At 42.7% G+C, this 23,106-nt stretch overlaps 1 protein-coding gene across 1 annotated transcript; it reads right to left on the bottom strand.

The window, feature by feature from the left end:
- Positions 1–906: 906 nt before the first annotated feature.
- Positions 907–18,614, bottom strand: SMIM13 (small integral membrane protein 13). Its single transcript, XM_026670048.2, has 2 exons — positions 17,711–18,614; positions 907–1,222 (listed from the first exon to the last, which is right to left on the bottom strand). The coding sequence occupies exons 1-2, from the start codon at positions 17,784–17,786 to the stop codon at positions 1,026–1,028; spliced, it is 273 nt and encodes a 90-aa protein (XP_026525833.1). The 5' UTR covers positions 17,787–18,614; the 3' UTR covers positions 907–1,025.
- Between the last annotated feature and the right edge of the window lie 4,492 nt (positions 18,615–23,106).

The raw sequence follows: 23,106 nt of genomic DNA, 5'->3' as shown, positions 1-23,106 counted from the left end.
CAGCATCAAGAACGTCCAACAAAAGTGCACCAGGGAGTCCAAGAAGCAGCTAGGTGTCATAATCATGACAGTGATAATTCTTCTTTAGCACCAATTCAAAGTTCAAAGTCAGTATATATTCTAGTTCAGTTTTAGCTACAACTTTGATTGCTACTATCTGGCCTGCTTTATACATAATTCAAGCAGAACTGTGGGCGCTCATCAGATGTAGCTGTTAAAAGTTGGAAAAAACAACACTAATTACAAAGTTCTTGGTCAAACCATTAAGCACAACATTGAGACTAATAAAATATAATCCCTGGAGCTACCTTGGAATTCGGTATTTAGTTTGTTGATTTTTGGTGCAAAAAAAAAAAAAAGGCAAACGAGGAAAAGTTCCATTTTAAAGCCAACTGATTAGTTTCTTTTAAAAAATGATATCAGATGAGGATTTGTAACAGATGCTCCTCTTTTCTATATTAAGGAAAAACAGAAGGGATTTCCTTAAACATTTACAGTTATGCACTAATCTGGCAAAATGTTTTCATTTGTAAAGAAGCTTGAAAACAGACATACAATCCAATGCCGAATTTCATTTCCTGATTATGTTTAAGTTGGTTGATGGAGCCTCTCTACAGTCCTTATTCTGTGGGAGGGTGACACCTCTTAGAAATATTCAGAATTCATACATATATTTCTATACAAAATGGATACACAAAGAACAAAGGTTAATTGCTATTAATAATAGTCTTATAAAGATGTCATTAGCCAACAGTTGATCGTGTTCACCTTTGTGCAAAAACTAGGCATAATCGGCGAGGAACAGAAAATCACTTCTGTAGTTCTCTTCCTTGTAACCCTGCCCAGAAAGGATAAGATGCTTCTTGCTTTTCATTCTCTTCCCCTACTGCCATTTTGCTTTTTAAAAAAAGTTCTCTGAACTTCTTTGGAAATAGTTTGGTTGTCTTGCTTAGGACATTGGTAGAAACAAACCGTTTAATCGACGTTGATCGTCCATTGTTTGGAAATTACCCAGGCATTTCATTTTAGCTTGCTTCTTCGGCCAGTCCCTTTCGCTGACGTGTAGGTTTCTGCCTACTTCTCTGTGGAGTGAGCAGCAGCGCATCTGGTTCAGCTTCTGGTTTTGCATTTTCGCTGTCCTCTTGTTGGGATCCTGCGTCTCCAATCAGCTCTCGTAGGAACTTAAACTTGGATAAGAAGAGCTGCCAGACCACGCACCAACCTACAGAGTTGCCAGGAAAAACAAAGGGAACATTAAGGGTTGCACCCCACAGCCATTCAAAATATACAGCACAATATGATGCCAGCACTCTTATACAAATAGGACTGTCCAAACAAGTTCAAAAACGTCAATCCTTAGTAAAGTTACAAAAAACCATTAAGTTGGAAACGCAAAACTAAACATCTACTGTGGATTAGAAACCTTGCCTGTGCACTGATCACTTTCTATCTACTTTCTCTCTTTTCTAAGAGCCATGGTGGCACAGTGGTTAAATTGTAGTATTGCAGGCTAATTCTGCTGACTGCCAGCAGTTCGGCAGTTCAAATCTCACCGGCTCAGCCTTTCCATCCTTCCAAGGGGTAAAGTGAGGACCCAGATTGTTGGGGGCAACATGCTAACTCTGCTTAGAGAGAGTTGTAAAGCACTGTGATGTGGGATATAAATCAAAGTGCTATTGCTATCCCTGGTCTAAACTTCCTTTCTGTATCAGCTAGCTAATAATGTATTTACATGTCACTGATCTATTACATTCATGGACAGGTAAACCAAGTCAATAAATAAATAAGTAACTACCAATACAAATCTTATCTTTTATCTACCAGATGTTAGCAACAAGGTATAATTAACATTTTTTTCCATTAATCATATAAGTATTTTATCAAAAATGGTCAAACAAGGATCAGGAGGCAGGAGGGACAATGAAGGATCCCACTATAACAGAGGTGTCAAATGCACGGCGTCACATGACATATCAGGACTTTTTCCCCCTTTGCTAAACCGGGCATGAGTGTGATCAGTGTGTGACTCATCCGGCCCATGGGCCAGGAGTTTGACAGCCCTGCATTTATCTTAAATTATCAGAGCAGCGAACCTCTCTGAGAGCAAAAAATTCATTAAAGATGGTCACACTAGTGGAGTTGCCACTTATGGCAGTGTCATTAATCACATGTCACCCAAGATCCGGACTCAACCTTTCCCAGTTCCACGCATGTAAACATCGTAACATTTGAGTGAGCCTGCAATGATTAGGAGACCAATGTCCATGCAGTCCCTGCGGCTCAAGCCCAAAGTCCGTAGCCCAGTGCCGGATGGTTCGTAAAGCAGTCCCCGGTTAGAAACGATGACAGGGAGGTGGTGCACTGAGATGGAAGGAGGAACAGCGGCCCAACAGTGAATATCGGTGATGCGGTCAGGCTGTCCGTATTTGGAGACCTTGATGTTCCAGGGCTCCCGCATTCGGTAACCGGACTCTATGGAGACATCCACGACCCAGAGCTGGTTCATCACCTCCACAAGTAAATCCGGTTTAATGAATGAAGTGCCAGATGTTATGATGGACTCGACACTCGGACAGAGGCCTTGCCATCGCAGGAATTGATCCATGGCACAACCGTGTTGTGCACATCGGGCATCATGCGTCACCTCACAAACTTGCAGGACGTGGTTGATCGTCTCCAGAGCCCGGCAGGCTCCCCTACAAGTCTTGTCAGTGGTCTGGCGATTGGCACCCCACGCACTCTTTGATCTCGTAGAGAGCACTCCGCCCCTCAACTGGACCCCCCTTAGATACAGGCAGGGGAACACTTGGGAGGGGCGTAATAGCCAATTGTGGCTAGCTGCGTCGATCCTGGGGACCCCCAGCTCCCGACCTTCGAAGGATGTCAGGAGTGCAGTCTTCCACTCCTCCTGTGCCTCAGCCTTCGTTGCTACAGCAGCAGCGTTAACTCTGCACGGCTGGTTCATCCGGCACCACAGAAGACCAAATGCATCCTGGTGCTGAACGATCTGAAACAGCGTGGTGGGATGGAATGCTATCTTCTCGAGTTGCGATGCCTGGAGCAACGGGATAGAAGTAGAAAAACAAGGCAGCCCCAGGCCTTCATCTTTGACATGTGCATGGAAGTAGCCCAAGGGGGTATCTTTGGGCAATCGCAGCCAGCGCCTCACTGCTGCACAGATCAGACAGTCCAGTTTTCTCAGAGTGTTCCTGTGCGTGACCAAGTATGAGTTCATGGATGAATTTGGGCACCAAGAATGTTTGTAGTAACATTCAACAGCATCCGCTGTTGCAGCTTTAGCGGTGCCCGCAAGAGCTCCTGGAGCAGAGTGTCCAATTTGCCGGTGTGCTTGGGGATCAACGCAGCCCTTCCAGTTAAACTGAAGGCCGAGATAGTGAACTGAATCCCCTGGCCCAAGAGGGTTGATGCTGCCACCCTCGCACTCGTAGGTGGTTGGTAACAGGGCCACGCACTTTCTATTTCCATCCCTGGCAATGGTGAGGCCCAGGGACTTCTTGGCATTTAACGCCATTCCGGCTTGAGTAAGGGCTTCGGATAAAAGATGTAGTTTTTCTTGAAGCCAAGGGAACTTCTCCACAAACAGAACCAGGTCATCAGCATAAACGATACTGCTGATCCAATGGCCATCGAGGTCATACCCAACGCTGGGCAGAGAAGCTGTGATGATGTCCATGACGACCATGATGAAAAAAAGTGGAGACAGAGGATTGCCTTGCCAGATGCCCCGACCACAAGTTGCAAAGGTTCCTGCAAGTTGGACCGTGGACCACTCGTAAAGGTGCCGAAGGTATGACACCAAGTGAGGTGGTAGACCAGTAGCTACAGTGACACAAAACAACGTGTGATGGGATACGGTGTCAAATGCCTTGGCAATGTCCAGAAACAGCATCGCACAAGGTTCACGCTTTGTATGGACCCTTCAAAGAATGGTGTGGAGAAGGGTCATCGCCTCAAGGCAGCCGTCCTGCTGGAAAAACCCATGCTGGAAGGGCAAAAATTGAAGGGTATCACAGAGACGACATGCCAGGATCTTATGAAAGGCACGGAGAATGGTAGAGGCAATCGAGATAGGGCGATGGATCGTCCGTCTTAGGAAGGAAGGTCACCCTCGAACAGGCTAGATATTCTGGCGGGCCGCCGGCAGCTAGTAACAAGTTGTAATAAGCTGCTAGAGATGGTTGGTGCCAGGTCAAGAGATCGGCAGCAGGAATGCGATCCAAGCCCGGAGCGCTAGATGTCATGCTCTTAAGCGCTGCAGTGACCTCAGACGGAGTAACTCTGTACATGAGCTACCAATAAACAGACGTTGGTGTGGCTGCTGTCCTATTGTCGATCGCGCACTATAAGGAGGCCTTCTAAAATGACTGAAAATGTTCCTGTTATGAATCAAGTGAGATCATTTCCAAAAAGCTAATTGCTGAAGAGACAAGCCTGTAGGTCCTCCTGGAAATTGCACCTGGGTTATAACCTCATAACAATAACGTCATCCAGTCAACCCGTTTCATGCTCCTGGGTTTTTTGAATGCTATTTTGGTGGAAAGAATGTGTGCCATCTTATGCTCCTTAGTAAAAACACAGAACTTAATACTAATACTAATAGAGTTATTATCATCAGTCCCTTTCTTCTTTGCCACTCTCAACTTGCTTTCAGTTCAGTCTTGACAGATGAAGAGACCTGAAATCTCAAAAAAAAACAAAACCTTGCATATTTTTTGAACATCAATGGATTTGAGAATCCATAAAAGAGAGATTTTTATAATGAGGGATGGATAAAGGAGGAATTCCACAAGGGGTAAACTGTATTCATCTGAATGTAAACATTGTGGCTCTAAATGAAAAACAACTAAAATTATGGGGAAGGGATAGCCTGTATAAGAGCCTGCAAATCCAAAGGGATAGTATTGTTCTCCTATTCGTAAGTGACTTATTGAAAAGTCTGTGTGGGTATCCAGCATATACCTCCTAACATGTGGGTTATGGGCAATAGTATGTTGGCATGCAAAGCAATTTGTAGAGTAGTTATTCTAACCTGCATAGAATGGGCATTGGTTCTTACCTGACACGCCCTTTCTCTGTGAGCTGTGAAGAGCATCCATGACTGAGAGGTGCTTCTGTCTCTCGTGCGATAGGCTGGGCTTAATTCTGAGGACACTCCTCCTCCTCCACGGGACTCCTCCTTAGCATCCCCAATTTTGGCGAAGTCGAAGTGATGAGATCATCTTCTTTCTTCTTCACCAATGTTTGAATGCTTGGCCAGAATAGGACCCCACCAGACAGAATCTGGGTGGGGCTGAATGCTCTTCACAGTTCAAAGAGAAAGGGTGTACCAGATAAGTACCAACACCCATTCTCCAGATTAATTGTTCAGAGCATCCATGACTGGGACATACCAAAGCTTGGCATGTCCTACAGGAGGGTCTCCATCTGGTGTGGAGTCCCCTCTTGGTCCCTATGGACCCTTTATAAAACTCTCCTACTGAAGGTGGCCTCTGCAGATGCAAAGACATCTATCTTATAGTGCCTGATGAAAGGCGACGGCGAGGCCCAAGTTGCCACTCTACAAATTTCTTCTATCGGTGCTTGTGTGGCCCACGCGGCCAATGTTGCAGCGCTCCTGGTTGAATGCACTGTGATGCCTCTGGGCACTGGCAATGACTGAGTCTCATAAGTCTTAGTAATCGCGGCTCTCAGCCACCTGCCCACAGTTAATGATGTGACCTTGCGTCCTTGAGTGGTTGGTTGAAAGGAGACAAAGAGTGCCTCCGTCTTCCTAAAAACTATGTACATATGGAGAGCGCATCTCACATCTAGTCGATGCCATTGACGCTCAAGACCATGAGCTGGTCTCGGGCAGAAACTCGGAAGTATATGCTCCTGTGTTCTGTGAAATGCCGAATTTATTCTTGGGGTGAAGGTTGGATCTGGACAAAGAACCACTCTGTCAGAATGGAAAACACAGAGGTCTTGTCTGACTGATAAGGTGGCCAGTTCCGAAATTCATCTTGCCGATGTTATTGCTACTAAGAAAACCACCTTGTATGTAAGTAGAGACTCGTGGTTTTCAGGGGCTCAAAGGGGCGTTTCATGAGCATTGTGAGTACCTTGTTTAAGTCCCAGGTGGGATAACAGTGCACCACTGGGGGTCTTAGATTTGTGGCCCCATGAATAAAGCTGCGTATTCTTGGGTGATGGGCAATGGACCTCAGGTCCCCCCAGGTGATGACCAAAGCAAGTGCCGCCACCTGTCTGCGCAAAGTGTTTGGTAATAGTCCCTTGTCTAAACCTTCCTGTAGGAAGTCCAGCACATGCGCCACTGACAGAGAAGTGGGGTCTATTCTTGACCTAACACACCATCTACAGAAAATAGTCCATGCGGTGTTGTATATATGATTCATTGAAGGGTGTCTGGCTGCTTGGATGGTAGAAATGACCTTGCTAGAAAGTTTTTCACCTTTCAGACATCTCTGCTCAATCTCCATATGGTTAGGTGCAGCCATTGTAGGTCCGGATGTCAAATTGGACCCTGAGTGAGCGATACTTTGTCTGGCGGGATTCTCCATGGTTTTGCTGTCAATAGGTCCCTGAGATCCATGAACCACGGACGTCTGGGCCAGTATGGTACCACCAACAATAGCTCTGCCTTCTCTTCTAAAAGTTTCTGGACCACCCTGGGAATCAGTGGAAGTGGGGGGAAGGCATATAGAAGGCCTGGAGGCCAGAAGCAATGAAGAGCATTGACGTCCTCCACTCCTTGAGACAGGTATCTGGAGATGAACCTCAGGAGCTGTGTGTTGAGAGGTGAGGCAAACAAGTCTATGACTGGTTGACCAAACCTCTGAGCCATCTCCTGGAACAATCTCAGATGCAGGTGCCACTCCGAATGGTCGACAGTGGCCCTGCTCAACCAGTCTGCCTGGGTGTTTGACAGACCTGAGATGTGTTCCGCTTTGATGGAGATTATGTTCTTTTCTGCCAAAAGGCATAGTCTCTCTGCCTCCCTCATGAGTTGTTTTGAGTGTGTGCCCCCTTGTCTGTTTATGTGGGCCTATGTTGTCACACTGTCAGTTAAGATGAGGACATGCTAGGCCTGAATCTGGGAGAAGAAACTGCAAAGAGCCAGGTGGACTGTTCTGAGTTCCAGCCAGTTTATGCTGCAAGTCTGCTCTGTAGTAGACAAGAGACCTTGAGCTGTGAGGGACTGGCAGTGTGCTCCCCACCCAAACAGGCTGGCATCTGATAGTCAATCTGTGAGGGTCCTTGAAACAACAGCCCTTGTTGATACTTGTTGTGGTCCACCAATGAAGTGATATTAGGACCTTTGATGGAACAGTGATCCTGGACTTCGAGTAGCTCCTTCCCGACTGTTGGTACGGGAGTAGGAACCATTGGAGGGTTCTGGCATGAAGCCAGGCCCACGGAACAATAGAGATGCATGAGATCATTTCCCCTAATAATTTAGACAAGTGGGCCACGGGTACTCATTTGAGTGTTCTAATCTCCCTGGACACTTGTCTAATGCTATCCTGTCCTATTCCCGGAGAGAGGGAAACATTCCCCGTTACTGTATCTATGATGGCTCCCATGTGAGTAAGGCAAGTCGATGGAGTCAAATGACTCTTTGTCCAGTTTATAGAGAACCCATGCTGTTGGGGAGTCTGTAGATCACCATCAGATAACCATCTGAGTGTCTATTTCAGCTTGCCGGCTGGATGCTGATAAAAGTAAAATGTCATCAAGATAACACTGCAGTCGTATTGGCCTACTCCTGAGATGGACAGTCAACTGCCAGAACCGTAGTAAAGTCCTGGGGGTGGGGGAATGCTAGTCCAAACAGCAGGGCTACATACTCAAAGTGTTGGTTGTTATAACAGAATCTCAGGAACCTGCTGTGCAAGAGTCTAATCAGGATATGCAAATACACCTCCGTTAAGTCTATTGACATTAGAACGTCACCCTCTCTGATACTGAGCAGTATTGATTGCATTGTGCTCATTTTAAACTTCCGGTATACCAGAGAGCAGTTGAGGCGTTTTAGGTCTAAAATTGCTCTCCATCCCCCCAAACTCTTTGGAACCACAAAAAGGTGTGAGTAATATCCTTGCCCTGGTTGATCTGGTGACACTGGTTGAATTGCGTGGATCTCTAGCAAATGGTGGATTGCGGTATCCATAAGTCCTTTTAACAGGGTCTCTTGAAGCCAGACATGCCATAAAGAAATTCGGGTGTGTGGATTGGAATTCTAGGGAGAGACCAGATCTGATGGTCTCTCTGACCCAGGTATCTGAGGTTGAGGAATCCCATTGATCTGCAAACAGTTTCAGCCGTCCGCCAATGGGAGTCTCAGCAGGTGTTACTTGGGGCGGCGGAATGCCTTGCTTCCTGCCCCGCAGAAAGATCTCCTTGTCTGCCCTCCCCTTTCTTTTCAGTTTCAAAATTTTTGACTCCTGCCCCTGCCTGTACCCAGAGGGTCTATGGAATCTTGAGGAATATGATCCCTGGTAGAAGGGATGAAAGGACCTCCTTCGAAAGGGCTGGGAACTCCTATTATCAGATTGACGAAAAAGAGAGGGAAGGATCTTTTTCTTATTTCTGGATTCTACCAAGAGCGGATCAAGGGCAGTCCCAAACAATTTGTTTCCTGTAATTGGAGATGAAGCAAGCTTCCACTTATGCTTGGTGTAAGCTTGACAATGTCTGAGCCAGAGTAATCGTCATGCTGTAACTTGGGATGCTATGGCTCTTGATGAGAATTTAACCGAATTTAATTGTCAATTTGGCTATGTCCTGATGCGCTCTGGTATTTGAGGCAGGGATGGATTCTCTCATGTGACGGAGCCATCTTAGGGAGGATCTGGTAAAAAAGATGCAGCTGTGGCCACTCTGATGGCCCATGCGTCTGCTTTTTTCCTCCGGTTTAAGGACTTTCTCCACCTCACTGGGAATGGTGGTGGAGGATGCTAGAGCTATCACGGGTTCATCGACCTCGGGAGTGTTCAGGGAGTTAGAAAAATCTGGTACCAGATTGTAAAAGTTTCTGTCGTATCCCGTGAGGGTGGGATATGCAGAAGTGGAGGCCCATTGTTTTTGAACCAAATCAGAGAACATTTGTGGAACGGGAATTACGTCCATCTCGGTGACGGGTTGAGAGAAGATTAAGTCCTCCGACTCCTCCTGTGTTAGTGTTGGTTGAGTCCGTTGGTCCGTTTGTCAAGGCGTGCTGTTTTTCGCCTTGAACAAAAGGGACTTAAACAGCTGAGGGCGGAACAAACCAGTAAATGTCAGTTGATCCGGGACTAGACCCTCATCATCTGACATGCCCTTCTCTAGGTGTTCCGCCTCTGACAGGGCTGGATTGCTGCCATGTGAGGAACCTGACTCAACCTGTTCCAACTGGTCTGTTTGGTCTTCCCTGTCCTGGTCAGACATGTGTGGGGTTGTATAAATCTCCCCTTGGGGAGATACCTGAGGATGAGTGGACTCCGCTCTACTTTGTGACCGTAATGATTGGAAATCATAGTCAAGGGCAACTGATTGCTGTCTAGCCAGAATGGCTTGCTGCACCTCCATCGCGATGCCTTGTCTTATCGCTAGCTCCATCCAAGCTCTCATCTGCACCGGGATCTCCTCTGGGAGAGATTCCTCCGGATGGAGGCCTGTCGCTGTTAAGAGTAAATGTGGCCTCAGGGGCCCTTCGTGGTACAGGTACTGCCGCTGAGGTACTAGGTTAGTCTTATAGGACTGTGTTTCGCCTGGATTGCACTGACAGATCCAGGGGAGGAAGTGGAGGAGAGCTTTGAACTGGAGTGGGTCTAGGAGGAGATAAAAGTTGATTCTTGGCCTCCCGCATGCACTTTTTCATGTGTTTTTCAAGTGCCTTCTGGCACCTTTTGGAGTCCTCTGCAGCGGCCTTTGAAGGTCTCTTGGACTCCTTTGATTTGCTCTGGGCTCTAGCCATGGCTCTTGTAGTTGATGCTCTAGAGTAACTACCGCTTGCCATTGTAACCTTTGAATTATGATAGACAATGAGTATCTACCTACCTACCTATCTATCTATATTAATATATATATATATATGAGGCTGCAGCTTGAGGCAGTTGGCACGCCTAGGGGCCTGCTCCAGGAATGTGCAGGGAACCCTTAATATTAATTCCCCCTGTTTTTTTTAAAATGAATATTAAGATATAATATTTATTATTTTATTATCAATAATAATATTAATATTATTCTGGGATTAAATGATAATCTATATGATTTAATCAATTAATAACAAATTGATACCAGATTAAACCAAATAGAGAAACACCTAAACAGGCCAAGATTCTATTGTGAGTCTGTACTGGGCCTGCAACAGCTTCAGTGAACAGGCAGACTTTGGCCTAGGTGCTGGCTGTTGTACTGCTGAAAGAATGGGCTATGAGGGCTTAGCCAACTAAATTTTTTCAGTGAAATCCCAGGGGTAGGGGATTAAGGCTGAAGGTCCCCTTGGAACTGTATAGAGACAGCCCTGGTTGAGATATGCCTCCCACCAGCTGATTTATTTAAGGTGCTGGTGCACCACCACGCAGTCAATGGTGTTCCAAAATGGCGCCAGCTGTTAATTTGGCGCGCTGAGGCTGATTCAGCAGTAATATCCCGCCTGGAAGCTAATCCGGGGGCAAAAGCCTCACAAACGGCTCCAAAAAGAGCAGGGAGGAGAAAGGCGCTGATGCCCCCCCCCTTCAGCGTTCTCTCCGTGGGGGAAAAGCCTCAGGCCATTTACTCCTGTACGAACAGGAGCCACACTCGCTGTTTCACAACGGCACTGTTGTAATCTACTGGTAGCAATGGCAAGGGAAGTTTTCTCCTACCACGAGGTTTCGCGTTCGATCCACTCTCTGAGCGCCAATAGCGCTCTCAGCGAAATTAAACGAGCTCTGACAGCCAGATGTGAATTGCTGTCGGAAGCTCCCTGGGGCTCCTTGATGACACGTGGAGCCCAAAGGCAGCCAAAATGCTGCAATCAAACCTTTATCTTGTTGATGAGGTCTTTGCTCCTATTCCAGCCAAGGGAAGAGAGAAAGCTGCCTGTTCGTACGAAGGCTGAGCAAAAACTGGGGACGCTAAGGAAGAGTCCCATAGAGGAGAAGGAATGTCCTCAGAATTAAATCCAGCCTATCGCACGAGAGACAGAAGCACCTCCCAGTCATGGATGCTTTGAACAGCTCACCTGGAGAAAATACGTCAGCATGTTTGGGGTGTAAAACTGGGCTTTAGTTAGGTTTGTGACATGCTGAACAAATTAGGTAAAAAGTGAGTCTCGCTGTCCTTGGATTGGCAGAAAATGTTGCATGTGGTCTACTCCTTGTCTACATCATAAAAATGATTTTAAGAGTGACTACCTTCATTAACCATCTCAGTCATAACGTGGCTTGCACATGAAGCCAGCCATCTGTGGTTTCTAACTAAAGATCTGTAGCTTAGTGAAATGCACGAACCCAGCCCTTGTGAACATCTTTGTATAGAGGTGATCTCGAATCCTTTTTCTTTCTCCGCCCCACAAAAGGAGATAATTGTTACACATACGAGGTTCTCTTCCCAATCACTCTGCATGTTGCAATGGTTGCAACATAGGTATGGAATCATGATCGTTTAGTATTTGATTTTCAGGCTATTCAAAGAAAACTTGTGCCAATGTATACATTCAGCAGAACAAACGATAGGACTATTTTATCTGGACTGCATCATTTCAAGATGCATGCAGTGGTGTATTTCCAATCTAAGACTTCTACTACAGTCGATTTTGGGCATATTTTAAATCTGGTATATCAATGAAAAGGTCCTTCTTCCATCTATTTTATTTTCAATGTTTCCACTAACATTATTCTTACACGCACTCCAACTGATCGACCATAAGAATCAAGTAGGCTTAAGAAACATGCCATGACTAAATTGTGCTGAATATATCTTCGTTCTTGTCATCAGATCTAAACTGGCATAAGAAGAATCGCCTAAGATAATATCACAAGGAAGAGTAAGGAAACATTTTATTTAGCAACCTATAGAAGCTTTACTGTACAATTGTGATGAAACTCTATCATTAAGTGAGCTTATAATCTACCAGAGCCATATTAATCTTGGGCTTTTATTTTTTGATTATAAGAATTAAAAAGTGGCAGTTCATTTTAGCCCAGCTTGATCAAGAAAGAACAGTTTCTTGGGGGTAATTTTTTTTGTAATCTTCTGGCCATACAATCTAAAACATAATGTAGTTGTTCTAGCTCCGTATTTAATGCAATTGCCAAGTTGTTTTGCAATCCTCAATTTTCCAGTGAGGCAATTCTGAAGTCAACTAAGGTCACATTAAATATCAAGGTAAACGAGCTGTATCTGTTTCACAACTGAATTCACCAAAAAGATATTAAGGTCATGGGTGTATTTGTGAAGCTTCAATACATCAGATCAGGTCTTGCAATGTTGAGATTAGTCAACCAAGTAGAAGTGGATTAACAAAGAAGGGAGGATTCCACCTGTATTTTTTTCTTTAATCAAGCTCATATTTTCTCTTCCAAAACTGTAAATTCTCACTCTTCCATTTTGTTTTATTAGCGTTCTTCTCTTCTTTGACCTGACAAGGATCAAAGATCTTGGATAAGGCAATCAAGGGTAACTCTAAAAGCAAGAGCAAAAATGAAACAAAACTATCCCAATGGACCCAATTAAGTACAGTAATTACAGAGAATTCCCACTGGCAAGTTTTTTAACCCCAACTCTTCCCCACTGTATTAGAATTATATTAGAATCTGGAGTGATCCTCTGGCTAGGTTCACAAACGTACAAGTGAGGACGCACATGTAGCTCTGACCATCCAAGGTAGGATAGATTATTGGGCCCCATTTTACATGGATTTGACTCTTGAAAGATCACCTTCATGATATGGTTCAGTTAAGCCTGAGAGAGACATCCGGAAGGAACAAGAGCTTCTAAGAGGGGTTACTCTTGCTGATAATGTCAAAGGGGAAGGAGGAAAGCTAACAGCAATTCACAATAGGGGTTCTGGAGGTCTGAGGAAAACCAACCAATCTTTCTCCACCTAGGAGAAGGAACTCCAAGATAAAACTTGGAAGAAGGAATACAATATAAATAATATCCCCCCACCAATTGGCATTGCTATGTATGCACTTGCCCACAATCTAATAAAAGATGGGCTCATCTTTTAGTGGACATTCAGGGAATGTGGGTGCTAACATGTTGTGTTCTCCTGTAAGAGACACAACAAAAGAAGATCTTGATAAATTTAATGACAAACTGCAAGAAGAAGAACTAAATGCAGAATCTGGAGAAATGAAGGAATCTGGAATGATAGATATGCATCAAAATAAACCCAGTATCGGGAGACAGGTCAGAGTTCTGCAAAAATAATTCATTATTGCCAGGCCAAAAACACCACCACCACCACACAGATTCTAAACCTGAGCATCATGTTCTACTGCTATCATTGAAAGCAAATCAACTGCATGAGAGGAAATGGAAGACAAACACAATCCAGTCAGCTCTGGTACATCTATGTACAATCTTTGGAAGAGATCATGAATGAATGATATCAAATAGGTGAGCTAAATATAGTAAATTAAAGGGAATAGGTGTGCATGCAAGTAAGCTATGACATGAGAAACCTATGGTCAGATTATAAGAGCTGTGGTGGCACAGTGTTTAGAATGCAGTATTGCAGGCTAACTCACTGCTCACACCAGGAATTCAATTTTGACCGGCTCAAGGTTGACTCAGCCTTCCATCCTTCGGTAAAATGAGGACCCAGATTGTTGGGGGCAATATGCTGACTCTGTAAATCGCTTAGAGAGAGCTGTAAAGCACTGTGAAGTGGTATATAAGTCTCAGTGCTATTGCTATACTTGCTGTTCCTAGGCAAGATGTATGAATATATAGAGCAGAACAGAAGCTCCATATATTTAAGTAGGACAGAGGCTCCATCTAAGCCGTCAGGAAGAAAATATATATAACCCAATATATGGAGCCCCTGTCCTGCTCTATATATTCTGCTATATAAGCATTTTTTTCCTGATGGCTTATAGCTTATAGTGCTATTGCTAATGTTAAAAATCAGTGTAAGGAACAGATTTCATATGCTTGCGTGAAAGTCAGTCTGATGAGCTACCTGAAGAAATGAGATTGCCAAACCTATCTGTCCAAACTTTCAAAGAAGAAAGTCAAGGGACAGGAAGAACGTAGGATAGTTGAATACCAACTTTCAATATCAAACAAGAAATGGCAAGGAACACTATCTCAGTCAAGAGAGTGAACAAATGGAATAATATAATAAAAAGAACACAAGAGATTTCTTTTAAGAAAGAAAATCCATAGCTAAAGTAGAAACTTCCAACCACTAAAGAGATCTGATATCAGCAAATGAGATTAAAGGTAGATGGAACTGTACTGAAATCCTTTATAAATAAGTTTATAGAATAACTGAAACATTTGTAGGGAAAAATACATTCAGGAACTAAATTAAAAATGAGGTATGACAGGCATTGAAACAGCTACTAAACAGGAAAGCACCAGCCATAGGTTAAAAAACAACAACATTCCATTCAACTATATAAAGCTGTGGAGAAATGGCAGATAACAAAGTGAAGACAACTTCACTCCACAAATATAGAACATGATTTTGGGGATCTAGGGAAAGATTGGTAATATACCACAGAAGCAAGATGCAAATAAATTTGCACATCTCTAAATGAATTGCAGTAATTCTTTTTATGCAAGCAAGGTTTTGCTTATTGTACTTCATGGGATTTAGACACTTACGTGGAGATGAATAAAACACCATGTATTAAAAGAAGTAATCCATTAGTCCTGGGTGACATAAAAACAGATTGCTCCTTTGAGGAAATGATTGGCAAACATAAATTCACACGCTTTGGGCATAAGATGTAAATGGATCTTTGTTTTGGGGGCCTTTTGAGTCAGTGTTGACTCCATGTGCCTCCCTGGTCAAGTACCTGAAGTTTTCTTGGTGTGGTTTTTTCGGAAATGGATTGCTTTGGCCTGCTTTCTAAGGCTAAGAGGGAGAGACTGGCCCAAAGTCACTCAGTTGGCTTGGTGCCCAAGGCAACACTAGAAGCAGTGGCCTTCTGGTTTTTAGCCTGAAGCCTTAATCACTACACCAGATTGGCTCAGACCAGATGAGGATATAGAAAAAATATTATTCTTGCAAAATTAAGGGAAGAGAAAAACAACAGGATAAGGTGGATGGGTGGGATAAAAAAGAATGATCAGAATGTTCATAGAAAAGAGATGGATTACTGGTGACACGACTCCAAGAAAACAAATATTTCTCTATCAGTCTCTAGGAATCAAAGCCAAGTTGCTGAAACTTCACTACATAATTGCTGTTACAACAATCCTCAGGCAGAACACGTGAGAATCGGACTTAAAAGCTACATATCTAGAGAAGGACACTTTTCCAAGTTTTCTTGTCACTCCTTGAGAATCAGCTAAGCATTTGCACCTGGTACCTAAGATCATATCATAGGCTAGGAGGAAAAAAAATGTAACTCCAGCACCCAATTCAATACATTAAAAAAATCCAGCAGAAGGGAATCAGAAATGGCAAGCTGCAGTTTACAACAAACTTTATTTAGCAAAGTTTGTTTTATCAGATAATAGTTCTCTGAAACTTTACAGCAGGAACTGGGCTTTCCCCTTTTGAAAATCAGACAGTTAATCTTTGGCGGAGGTGTTCCTTAAGGGGGCTGAGAATAGCATCTAAGAAAGGAAACACAAAACTGGCCAATCAGGATCCTGGATGATCTGATTAGAAGTCCTCCAGATGTTTCCAACACTAAATGTTTAGCTCAATCATAGGAAAATCAGTGAACCTATGAATTTGGATGAAGCATGCCCAGACATGTCCTTTATTCAGAGAAATGATCTTCTGGATGGGGAAGGTATCCAATAGCATATAAATCATTTATTTGGTTTTGATTAGTGTACTATACACATCCAGTCATTTAAAGCATATTTAGCAAGCATTAGTCAAAATATGTCATGACTTAGTTGAACTCTTTTAGTATAACTCGGTGTAATGACATTGCATTATCCACTGATCAATCTTTCCAACCTGGAACTAACCCTCCAGATGTGTAAGATCAGCAAGTCCCAGGATCAGCAGTCTAATACACTAATATACAACTAGACTACCGAATTCCCAGTGGAACCAGTGGAGGTTCCCATTAACTTCATCTTAATTTCCTCAGAAGGTCATTAATAAATGTGTTAAGAAAACCCTTCTTTCACCTTTGGAACAGAAGGGAGAGTTGATGAAAGAGGTGATAGGGGATAAATAAGGAGAAATAGAAAGAGGACAGAAATACACATTTTGATAAAGATTGTATTTAATAAAATCTCCCCTCAACTCCATATCAAATAACCGTTCATATCTGATTTTACGGTCTGACTAACTTCACATTAATTCAAAGGCACACAAGGTCCCATGTTAGCTATTCACAACTTTTCTCCTTCCCCTTTTTCCAAGAAATATCTTCTTTTAATAGGACTCCCAAGTCACAACCTCTATATATGTGATTTAATGCTGACTTTATGAGTTTTACGTAGGAGATAATAAACATTTTGGATTTCTGGTGCAGGCTTTTACACCAATGAAGCAGTGATGAGCTTTCAGGATGAATGGCTGTGGTGCAGTTCAACTTCCAGAAGCTGTGGCTGACATCTTTTCAGAGGCAAAGTATAATCAGCCCTCACTGCTTCATTCTGGACTTCCATCAATATATGTCCAATGCCATGCAAAATTATCCTAGTGCTGCCCAGGTGAAGGTAGGTTTTGCATTAAACACTGCCTGAGTGGAGCTCAGTAACAGAAGAAAATAAATTATTTCATACAGCCCTGGGCAAGAAATTGCTTTGACAGTTGCAAGCTCTCAACTGTCTAACACAAAAGTCTTGTTACCATAAGTGGGAATGAAGAGTTGTACTTGAGACACAGCTAGAGGGCAGCAGATTGAAGAAGGCTGTTAAATAACCACAAAGGTATTTAGAAATAGCCTGGAACATGACTTTATTCCACACTATTTTGGGCCCTTGCCACTAAATCAACAATATTCCTTTTCATTTAAAGGCCGCTGGCATAAACGCGAGGTTAAATTAACAGGTATGCTTCACTTCCACCACAAAATTTGACATGTTTGAGCAATGTCTTCAGCAACTAACTAATTTAGCAAGAGTCCCTTCTTGGCTTTTTTTTTGTAAGACAAATGCCTTTCAATAAATTCTTTGGATATGTGTCTTTATAGAAACTCCCCAATAACCTCCTCCTTTCGCCACCCACACCATTCATTTTTCACCAAGCCAAATGACATTCCCCAATTCCACCCAGCCACCAGCCAGATCCTGTTTGTTAAGTGACAAGTATTAAAAGACATCCCTTTAGGGACTTGTTTTCAGAACATTTCTCCGTAGGTGTTAAAAAAAATGCATTTATTTTTGCTATTGGATTGATCAATACGTTTTACAACTCTCCACCCAGGCGGGGGCACAAGAGTTATGCGGTCTGACGTACTTCCAGTGGCAAGGAAGCTTCAAACAATCCTCAGAAAGAGAAATAATAATAATAATAATATTAAATCTTATATTAGGAAAACAGCATCTGGCCTCCGAGGGCGGGTCTGTTACTCACCACAGAGCATGAAGAGCAAGACAAAAAACAAGGTAGCCACGATGACCAGGAGAGTCAGGCCAATACTTTGCAACATCTTCCCTGCGGTCCGCGAAGATCTTAGGACGGTTTCGATCTGCCTGACCGGGTGAAGGCGGCGGAGGAGGAAGAGGAAGGAGGAAGAGGAGAAGGCGATCGCGACATCCCCACCGGCTACGAGGAAGTGGAGCAGGCAGAGGGAGAAAGGAGGCAGCAGGGGGGCAATCGGCCCCCTTTAGAAATCGGCCAGCAGGAGAGGAAGTGGAAAGGAAAGGGGCGCAAACCCCAATCCTGGATGCGTAAGGACCATGATGGTTCTGCTTCTCCTCCGCTCTTCTCTTCCAAGAACTCTGCGCCAGCAATCAAGAGGCAGGGAGTTCCAAAGGCGAAAAAGGAAGCAGCAGCTGCAGCGGCGGCGGCATGAGTGCTAAGGGGCTGGTATAAACTAGCGAAGAAGACCGGGAATTTTACCCATAGGCTTTCTGGAGCGACGAAGCCAATCCGCGGCCGAAGAATAGCGGGGAAAGGCTGGCGGGATAGACTGTGGCTCCCCCACCTCACCCCGATCAGAAGAACCCAGGCACGGCGTCTTCCTTGCCCCGATCCTTAGACGGTTCCATTGTTCCCTGCGGCAGGAGGGGCAAAAAAAAAAAAACGAGACTCCCCACCCCACCTCCTAGTGCAGAATGGTTTTTCCTCTGCGCCGAAAACCGGGCAGCTGCAAAATGAACGAGAGGGAAGAGTGGGGGTGTAGGGAAAAGATGAAGTGGGGGGGCGCGAAAGTGTCGTTTCCTTGTCACCCGGATATGATTCGCCGCCCTTGCCGCGAATCTGGGGAAACTTGTAGTTCAGTGTGGGAGCTCTGGGTATCCGTCCGGTGGCCGGGAAATGCAACAAGGAGGACTTTAATTCCCATCATCCTCTGGGAACGAACGTGCCCGCCCAAGAGGCAGCGTTCTGACGGCTTCGAAATCCCTGAGGGCTAAATCTGAATCCGTTTTAAGAGGCTCTGAGAGGCGTTCGTGGCGTGGAGTTTACGAGCAATTTTTTTTACAAAAATTTATTTTTATTTTTATTATTTTTATTATTATTATTATTATTATTATTATTATTATTATTATTATTAATATTAATATTATTATTATTAATATTATTATTATTATTATTTATTTATTATTATTATTATTATGCTTCGATGATTCTTCTGTTTTCTTCGGCGCCGTTGTAAAATAAACACTCCTGAGAACGGAGGACATGTGAGAAGCGAGAGCTGTCACCCGCTTGCAGGGGTCTCCAACCTTGGCAACGTTAAGACTTGTGGACTTCAACTCCCTGGGAGTTGAAGTCCACCAACGTTGCCAAGGTTTGAATCTCCTGGGCCAATGCATAAAGCATTAATGAAGCAATCGGGCGCCCACGCTATGATAGCGAAGGGTTTCAACAGTTCCTCGCCGTTTCGCGGTCGCTCGCGTTTTTGCAGCCCAGCCTCAAACCAGGGATTGACAAAACCGTTTCATTTGCCATTGAATGGAGAAAAGCTCTCGGATTTCTGCTACATTCAGAATCCCAAATCAAGGCTGCTCTAAAGCACTCTGCCTACACTACTTTTGTTTTGTTTGAAACGATCAGATGAATCAATGCCCATTAAAGTGCAAAACTAAGCAGAAAATATGTCAAGAAAAGGAGACCACACACATACACACACAACAATTTTATATTGCTCTAGGAAAAAAAACCTCCAGTCTGATTCCAAACTGGAGGGGAAAAAATCAATGGAGGCTGGCATTGATAAGGAAAGAAGAATTTGGTGGTACTCGCCTCCTTTCCGATCAGCTGTTGAGTGCAAGACTCAAAAACTCCCTTTACTACACTTATACTACACGGGCAAGGGCCATGGAGTTTACCCACAGATGAAAGAGGCTTGTTGTCAGTAGGTTGGTGACTCTCCTGGCCAGGTCCAGTGGTTGGATTAGAAGGGAGTTCCATCTGGCATGCCAAATTGTTGGAAGAAAACTCCAATCCGGTTTCAAGCTGGGGTGGGGGAATCAATGGAGGCAGGCTATAAGGAAAGAAGGTTTGTCTTTGTTTGATTTCCAGAAATTTCAGTGCTAGGAGCATGTTTCTGGGGTGCCTGACAAAATAGCTGAGTGAGTAGATGGATCTTGATAGGGTTTCTGGGGTTTTGTGATTGAGATGTTCCAGGGGGGTTGTGCAATCTAGTGAGCCTTGTACCTTTTACTATTTCAATGGTGGTGGGTTAATCCTGTTATGTCCTAAAGGTCATGGCCTGTCCTTAGAATTTGGGTGTGAGGACTTGTGCTATGAAGTGTTTTCCCCTATCCATGTCCAGAATGGTGGGGACCCAAACCTAGGCACAATGTCCTTGAGGAGATGTCTGGCTGTTTCTAGGGCAGTATCCTGGCGGCATGGGAAGGCCTCTACCCAGTGGGTTAGTTGGTCCTTGCAGACAAGAGCATATTGATACCCATTTGCCTTAGGTAGCTGTATATAATCCATCTGGATCTTTTCAAATGGTTTCTGCGCCCAGGGATTTCCTCCTTGATGAATTGTTTTTCTGGAGGTGGTATTATTTGCTTGGCAGGTTTGGCATGTCGTGGCTATTCTTTCTTTTTTTTTTTTTTAAGTTTCCAACACTTTTATCAACTTTATTTCTTCTTTTTTTTAAATATAATTTATTAGTTTTTACAATTAAAACCAACCAACAATACATACACAAATGAACGAAAGAAAAGAAAAGAAGAAGGGAAGAAAAGAAAAGAAAGAAAAAATTAGAAAAAAAAGAAAAGTTAAAAGCATTCTTATTTTTACAGTTTGCAAGATCTTTTTTCATAACCTTTGATTTATGTCATATACACACACCTGTTCTTTACATATATCGCTGTATCATTATTATAGATTAATACTTTTCTCTTATGCCTTATGATATATAATTTATCTTTGATCAATCCAATTATACCAACAATTCCAGCTATCATAATATAGTGAAGTATCTTTGTTTTTTAGCACCAAAGTCAGTTTATCCATTTCTGCACATTTTGAAATTTTTTCGATAATCATTTCATCTGATGGAGTTTGATGTTGTTTCCAATATTGAGCGAAGGCTAATCTGGCCACTGTTAGAATGTGTATTGTTATATATTTAGTTTTTTGGGAAATTTGTTTGTCAAAAATCCCTAACAGGAAGGACTCTGGTTTATATTCGATCTGCTCTTTTGTAATTTCTTCCAACCAAGTTTTGATTTTCTTCCAGTAATTTTGGGTTTCTGTACATGACCACCACATATGAAAAAAGGTTCCTTCTTTTTTCCTACATTTCCAGCAATACGGACTCATGTTAGGGTGCATCTTCGCTAACCTCGAAGCGGGGAGGTGCCATCTATAAAACATTTTATAAAGATTTTCCTTATATGCTGCCGATCTAGTGATCTTATTATTTCTGCCCCAAACTTTCTCCCATTCCGCTAATGTGATGCTGCGCCCTACGTTCTTACTCCGAGCAATCATATTTCCTTTTACGATTTCTTCTTCTAATTCTGTTTCTAATAAGTAATTGTAAAATTTTGTTATGTTTTTTTTGTCTGATCCTAATAAAATTTTATCTAATTGTTGAAGTTTATTGTTAATTCCAAATTCTTTCTTGTCTTGTTTGTATCTACTTTGAATCTGAAGGTAAACCCATTGATCAATTTTTTGTCCTTGCTCCTGAAGTTCCTGCCTCGGTTTCAAATTTCCTTGTCTTTGTATTTAATCATTTTAGTAATATCCAAATTATTTGGGTGAATCATCGCCTCCATTGTTGAAATCCATATTGGTACTTTTGTATAATGTTTTTTCTGTATTTTCCTCCAATTTGTTAGTAGTGCGTCTCAAATTAAATGTCTATGGAAATATTTTTGACTGGTTTTCCCTACATCCCATAGAAAAGCATGCCACCCCCTTTGTAAATCATGGCCTTCTAGGAATAATATTCTTTTGTTGGTTAAGTTCACCCAATCCTTCAGCCAAACTAACGAGGTGGCCATATGGTATAACTCCCAGTTTGGAAATGCTAACCCTCCCCTGCTCTTCATATCCTGCATTGCTTTTACATTTATTCTGGGTTTTTTTCCTTGCCAAATAAATTTAAGGGTTATTTTATTGAGTTCTTGAAAAAACCTTTTGTGTAATTTAATTGGGATCATTTGGAATAGGTACAAAAATTTGGGGAGAGTGTTCATTTTAATGGTAGCGATCCGACCTAGTAGTGAAATTTGAAGTTTACCCCATGATTCTAAATCTTTCTTTACCTGATGTATCAATTTATCATAATTATTTTCTTTGAGTGTCTTACAGTGTGGTGTTAGCCAAATTCCTAAATATTTCACTTTCTTTGTCACTTGTATTTCCATTGTTTCTTCTAATTCTATATTCTGTTTTTCTGTTAAATTTTTAGTCATTAATTTGGTTTTTTTCCTATTAATTTTGAGTCCTGCTACTGCTCCAAATTTCTCTAATTCATTCATCAATTTTAGTCCCCTGTCTATTGGTTCTTCGATAAAGAAAATCATATCATCCGCAAATGCTTGAAATTTATATTCCTCTTTCTTAACTGTTAATCCCTTTATATCTGAATTCCACCAAATTCGCATTAGTAATGTCTCTAATGATAATATGAAGAGCAGGGGAGAGAGTGGGCAGCCCTGTCTCACTCCTTTTTCTATCTTTATTGGGCGAGTATATTCCCCATTTATTATTATATTAGCTTGTTGTGTGTCATAGATGGTTGTTATAATATTTTCAAATTTGGTGCCCAGATTCAAATTATAAATTTTTTGAATTAAAAATTGCCAATTTAGATTATCGAAAGCCTTCTCTGCATCTAAGAACATGAGTGCTACTTGTTTCTCGGGGTGGGCTTCATAAAATTCTAGTACGTCTAATACTATTCTTAGATTGTTCTTTATTTGCCTAGTTGGGAGAAATCCATTTTGATCTTCATGTATATACAAGTTTAACATTCTTTTTAATCTGTTTGCTATAATAGAAGTGAATATTTTATAATCAGTGTTTAAGAGTGAAATCAGCCTATAATTATTTATATATCTGGGATCCGTATCCTCCTTCGGGATCAGCGAAATCAACGCCCCCCTCCATGAGTCCGGCATCCTAGCTGCCAGTAAAACATCATTAAAAACTTCCACCATAAGTGGTCCAATTTGTTCTGCTATTGCCTTGTACAGCTCCCCTGGAATCCCATCTGGGCCCGGGGTTTTATTATTTTTCTGGTTCTCTATTGCTGATTTCAATTCCGATTCAGTAATATCTTTATTTAGTAGTTCTACCATTTCTTCCCCAATTGCCTTATCCTTCACTTCATC

Source organism: Notechis scutatus, chromosome 3, assembly GCF_049901735.1.
Source record: "Notechis scutatus isolate UNSWTSFEM ecotype Mainland chromosome 3, rNotScu1.2, whole genome shotgun sequence".
Classification (NCBI taxonomy): Eukaryota; Metazoa; Chordata; class Lepidosauria; order Squamata; family Elapidae; genus Notechis; species Notechis scutatus.
This window is presented reverse-complemented; position numbering and strand designations above follow the sequence as displayed.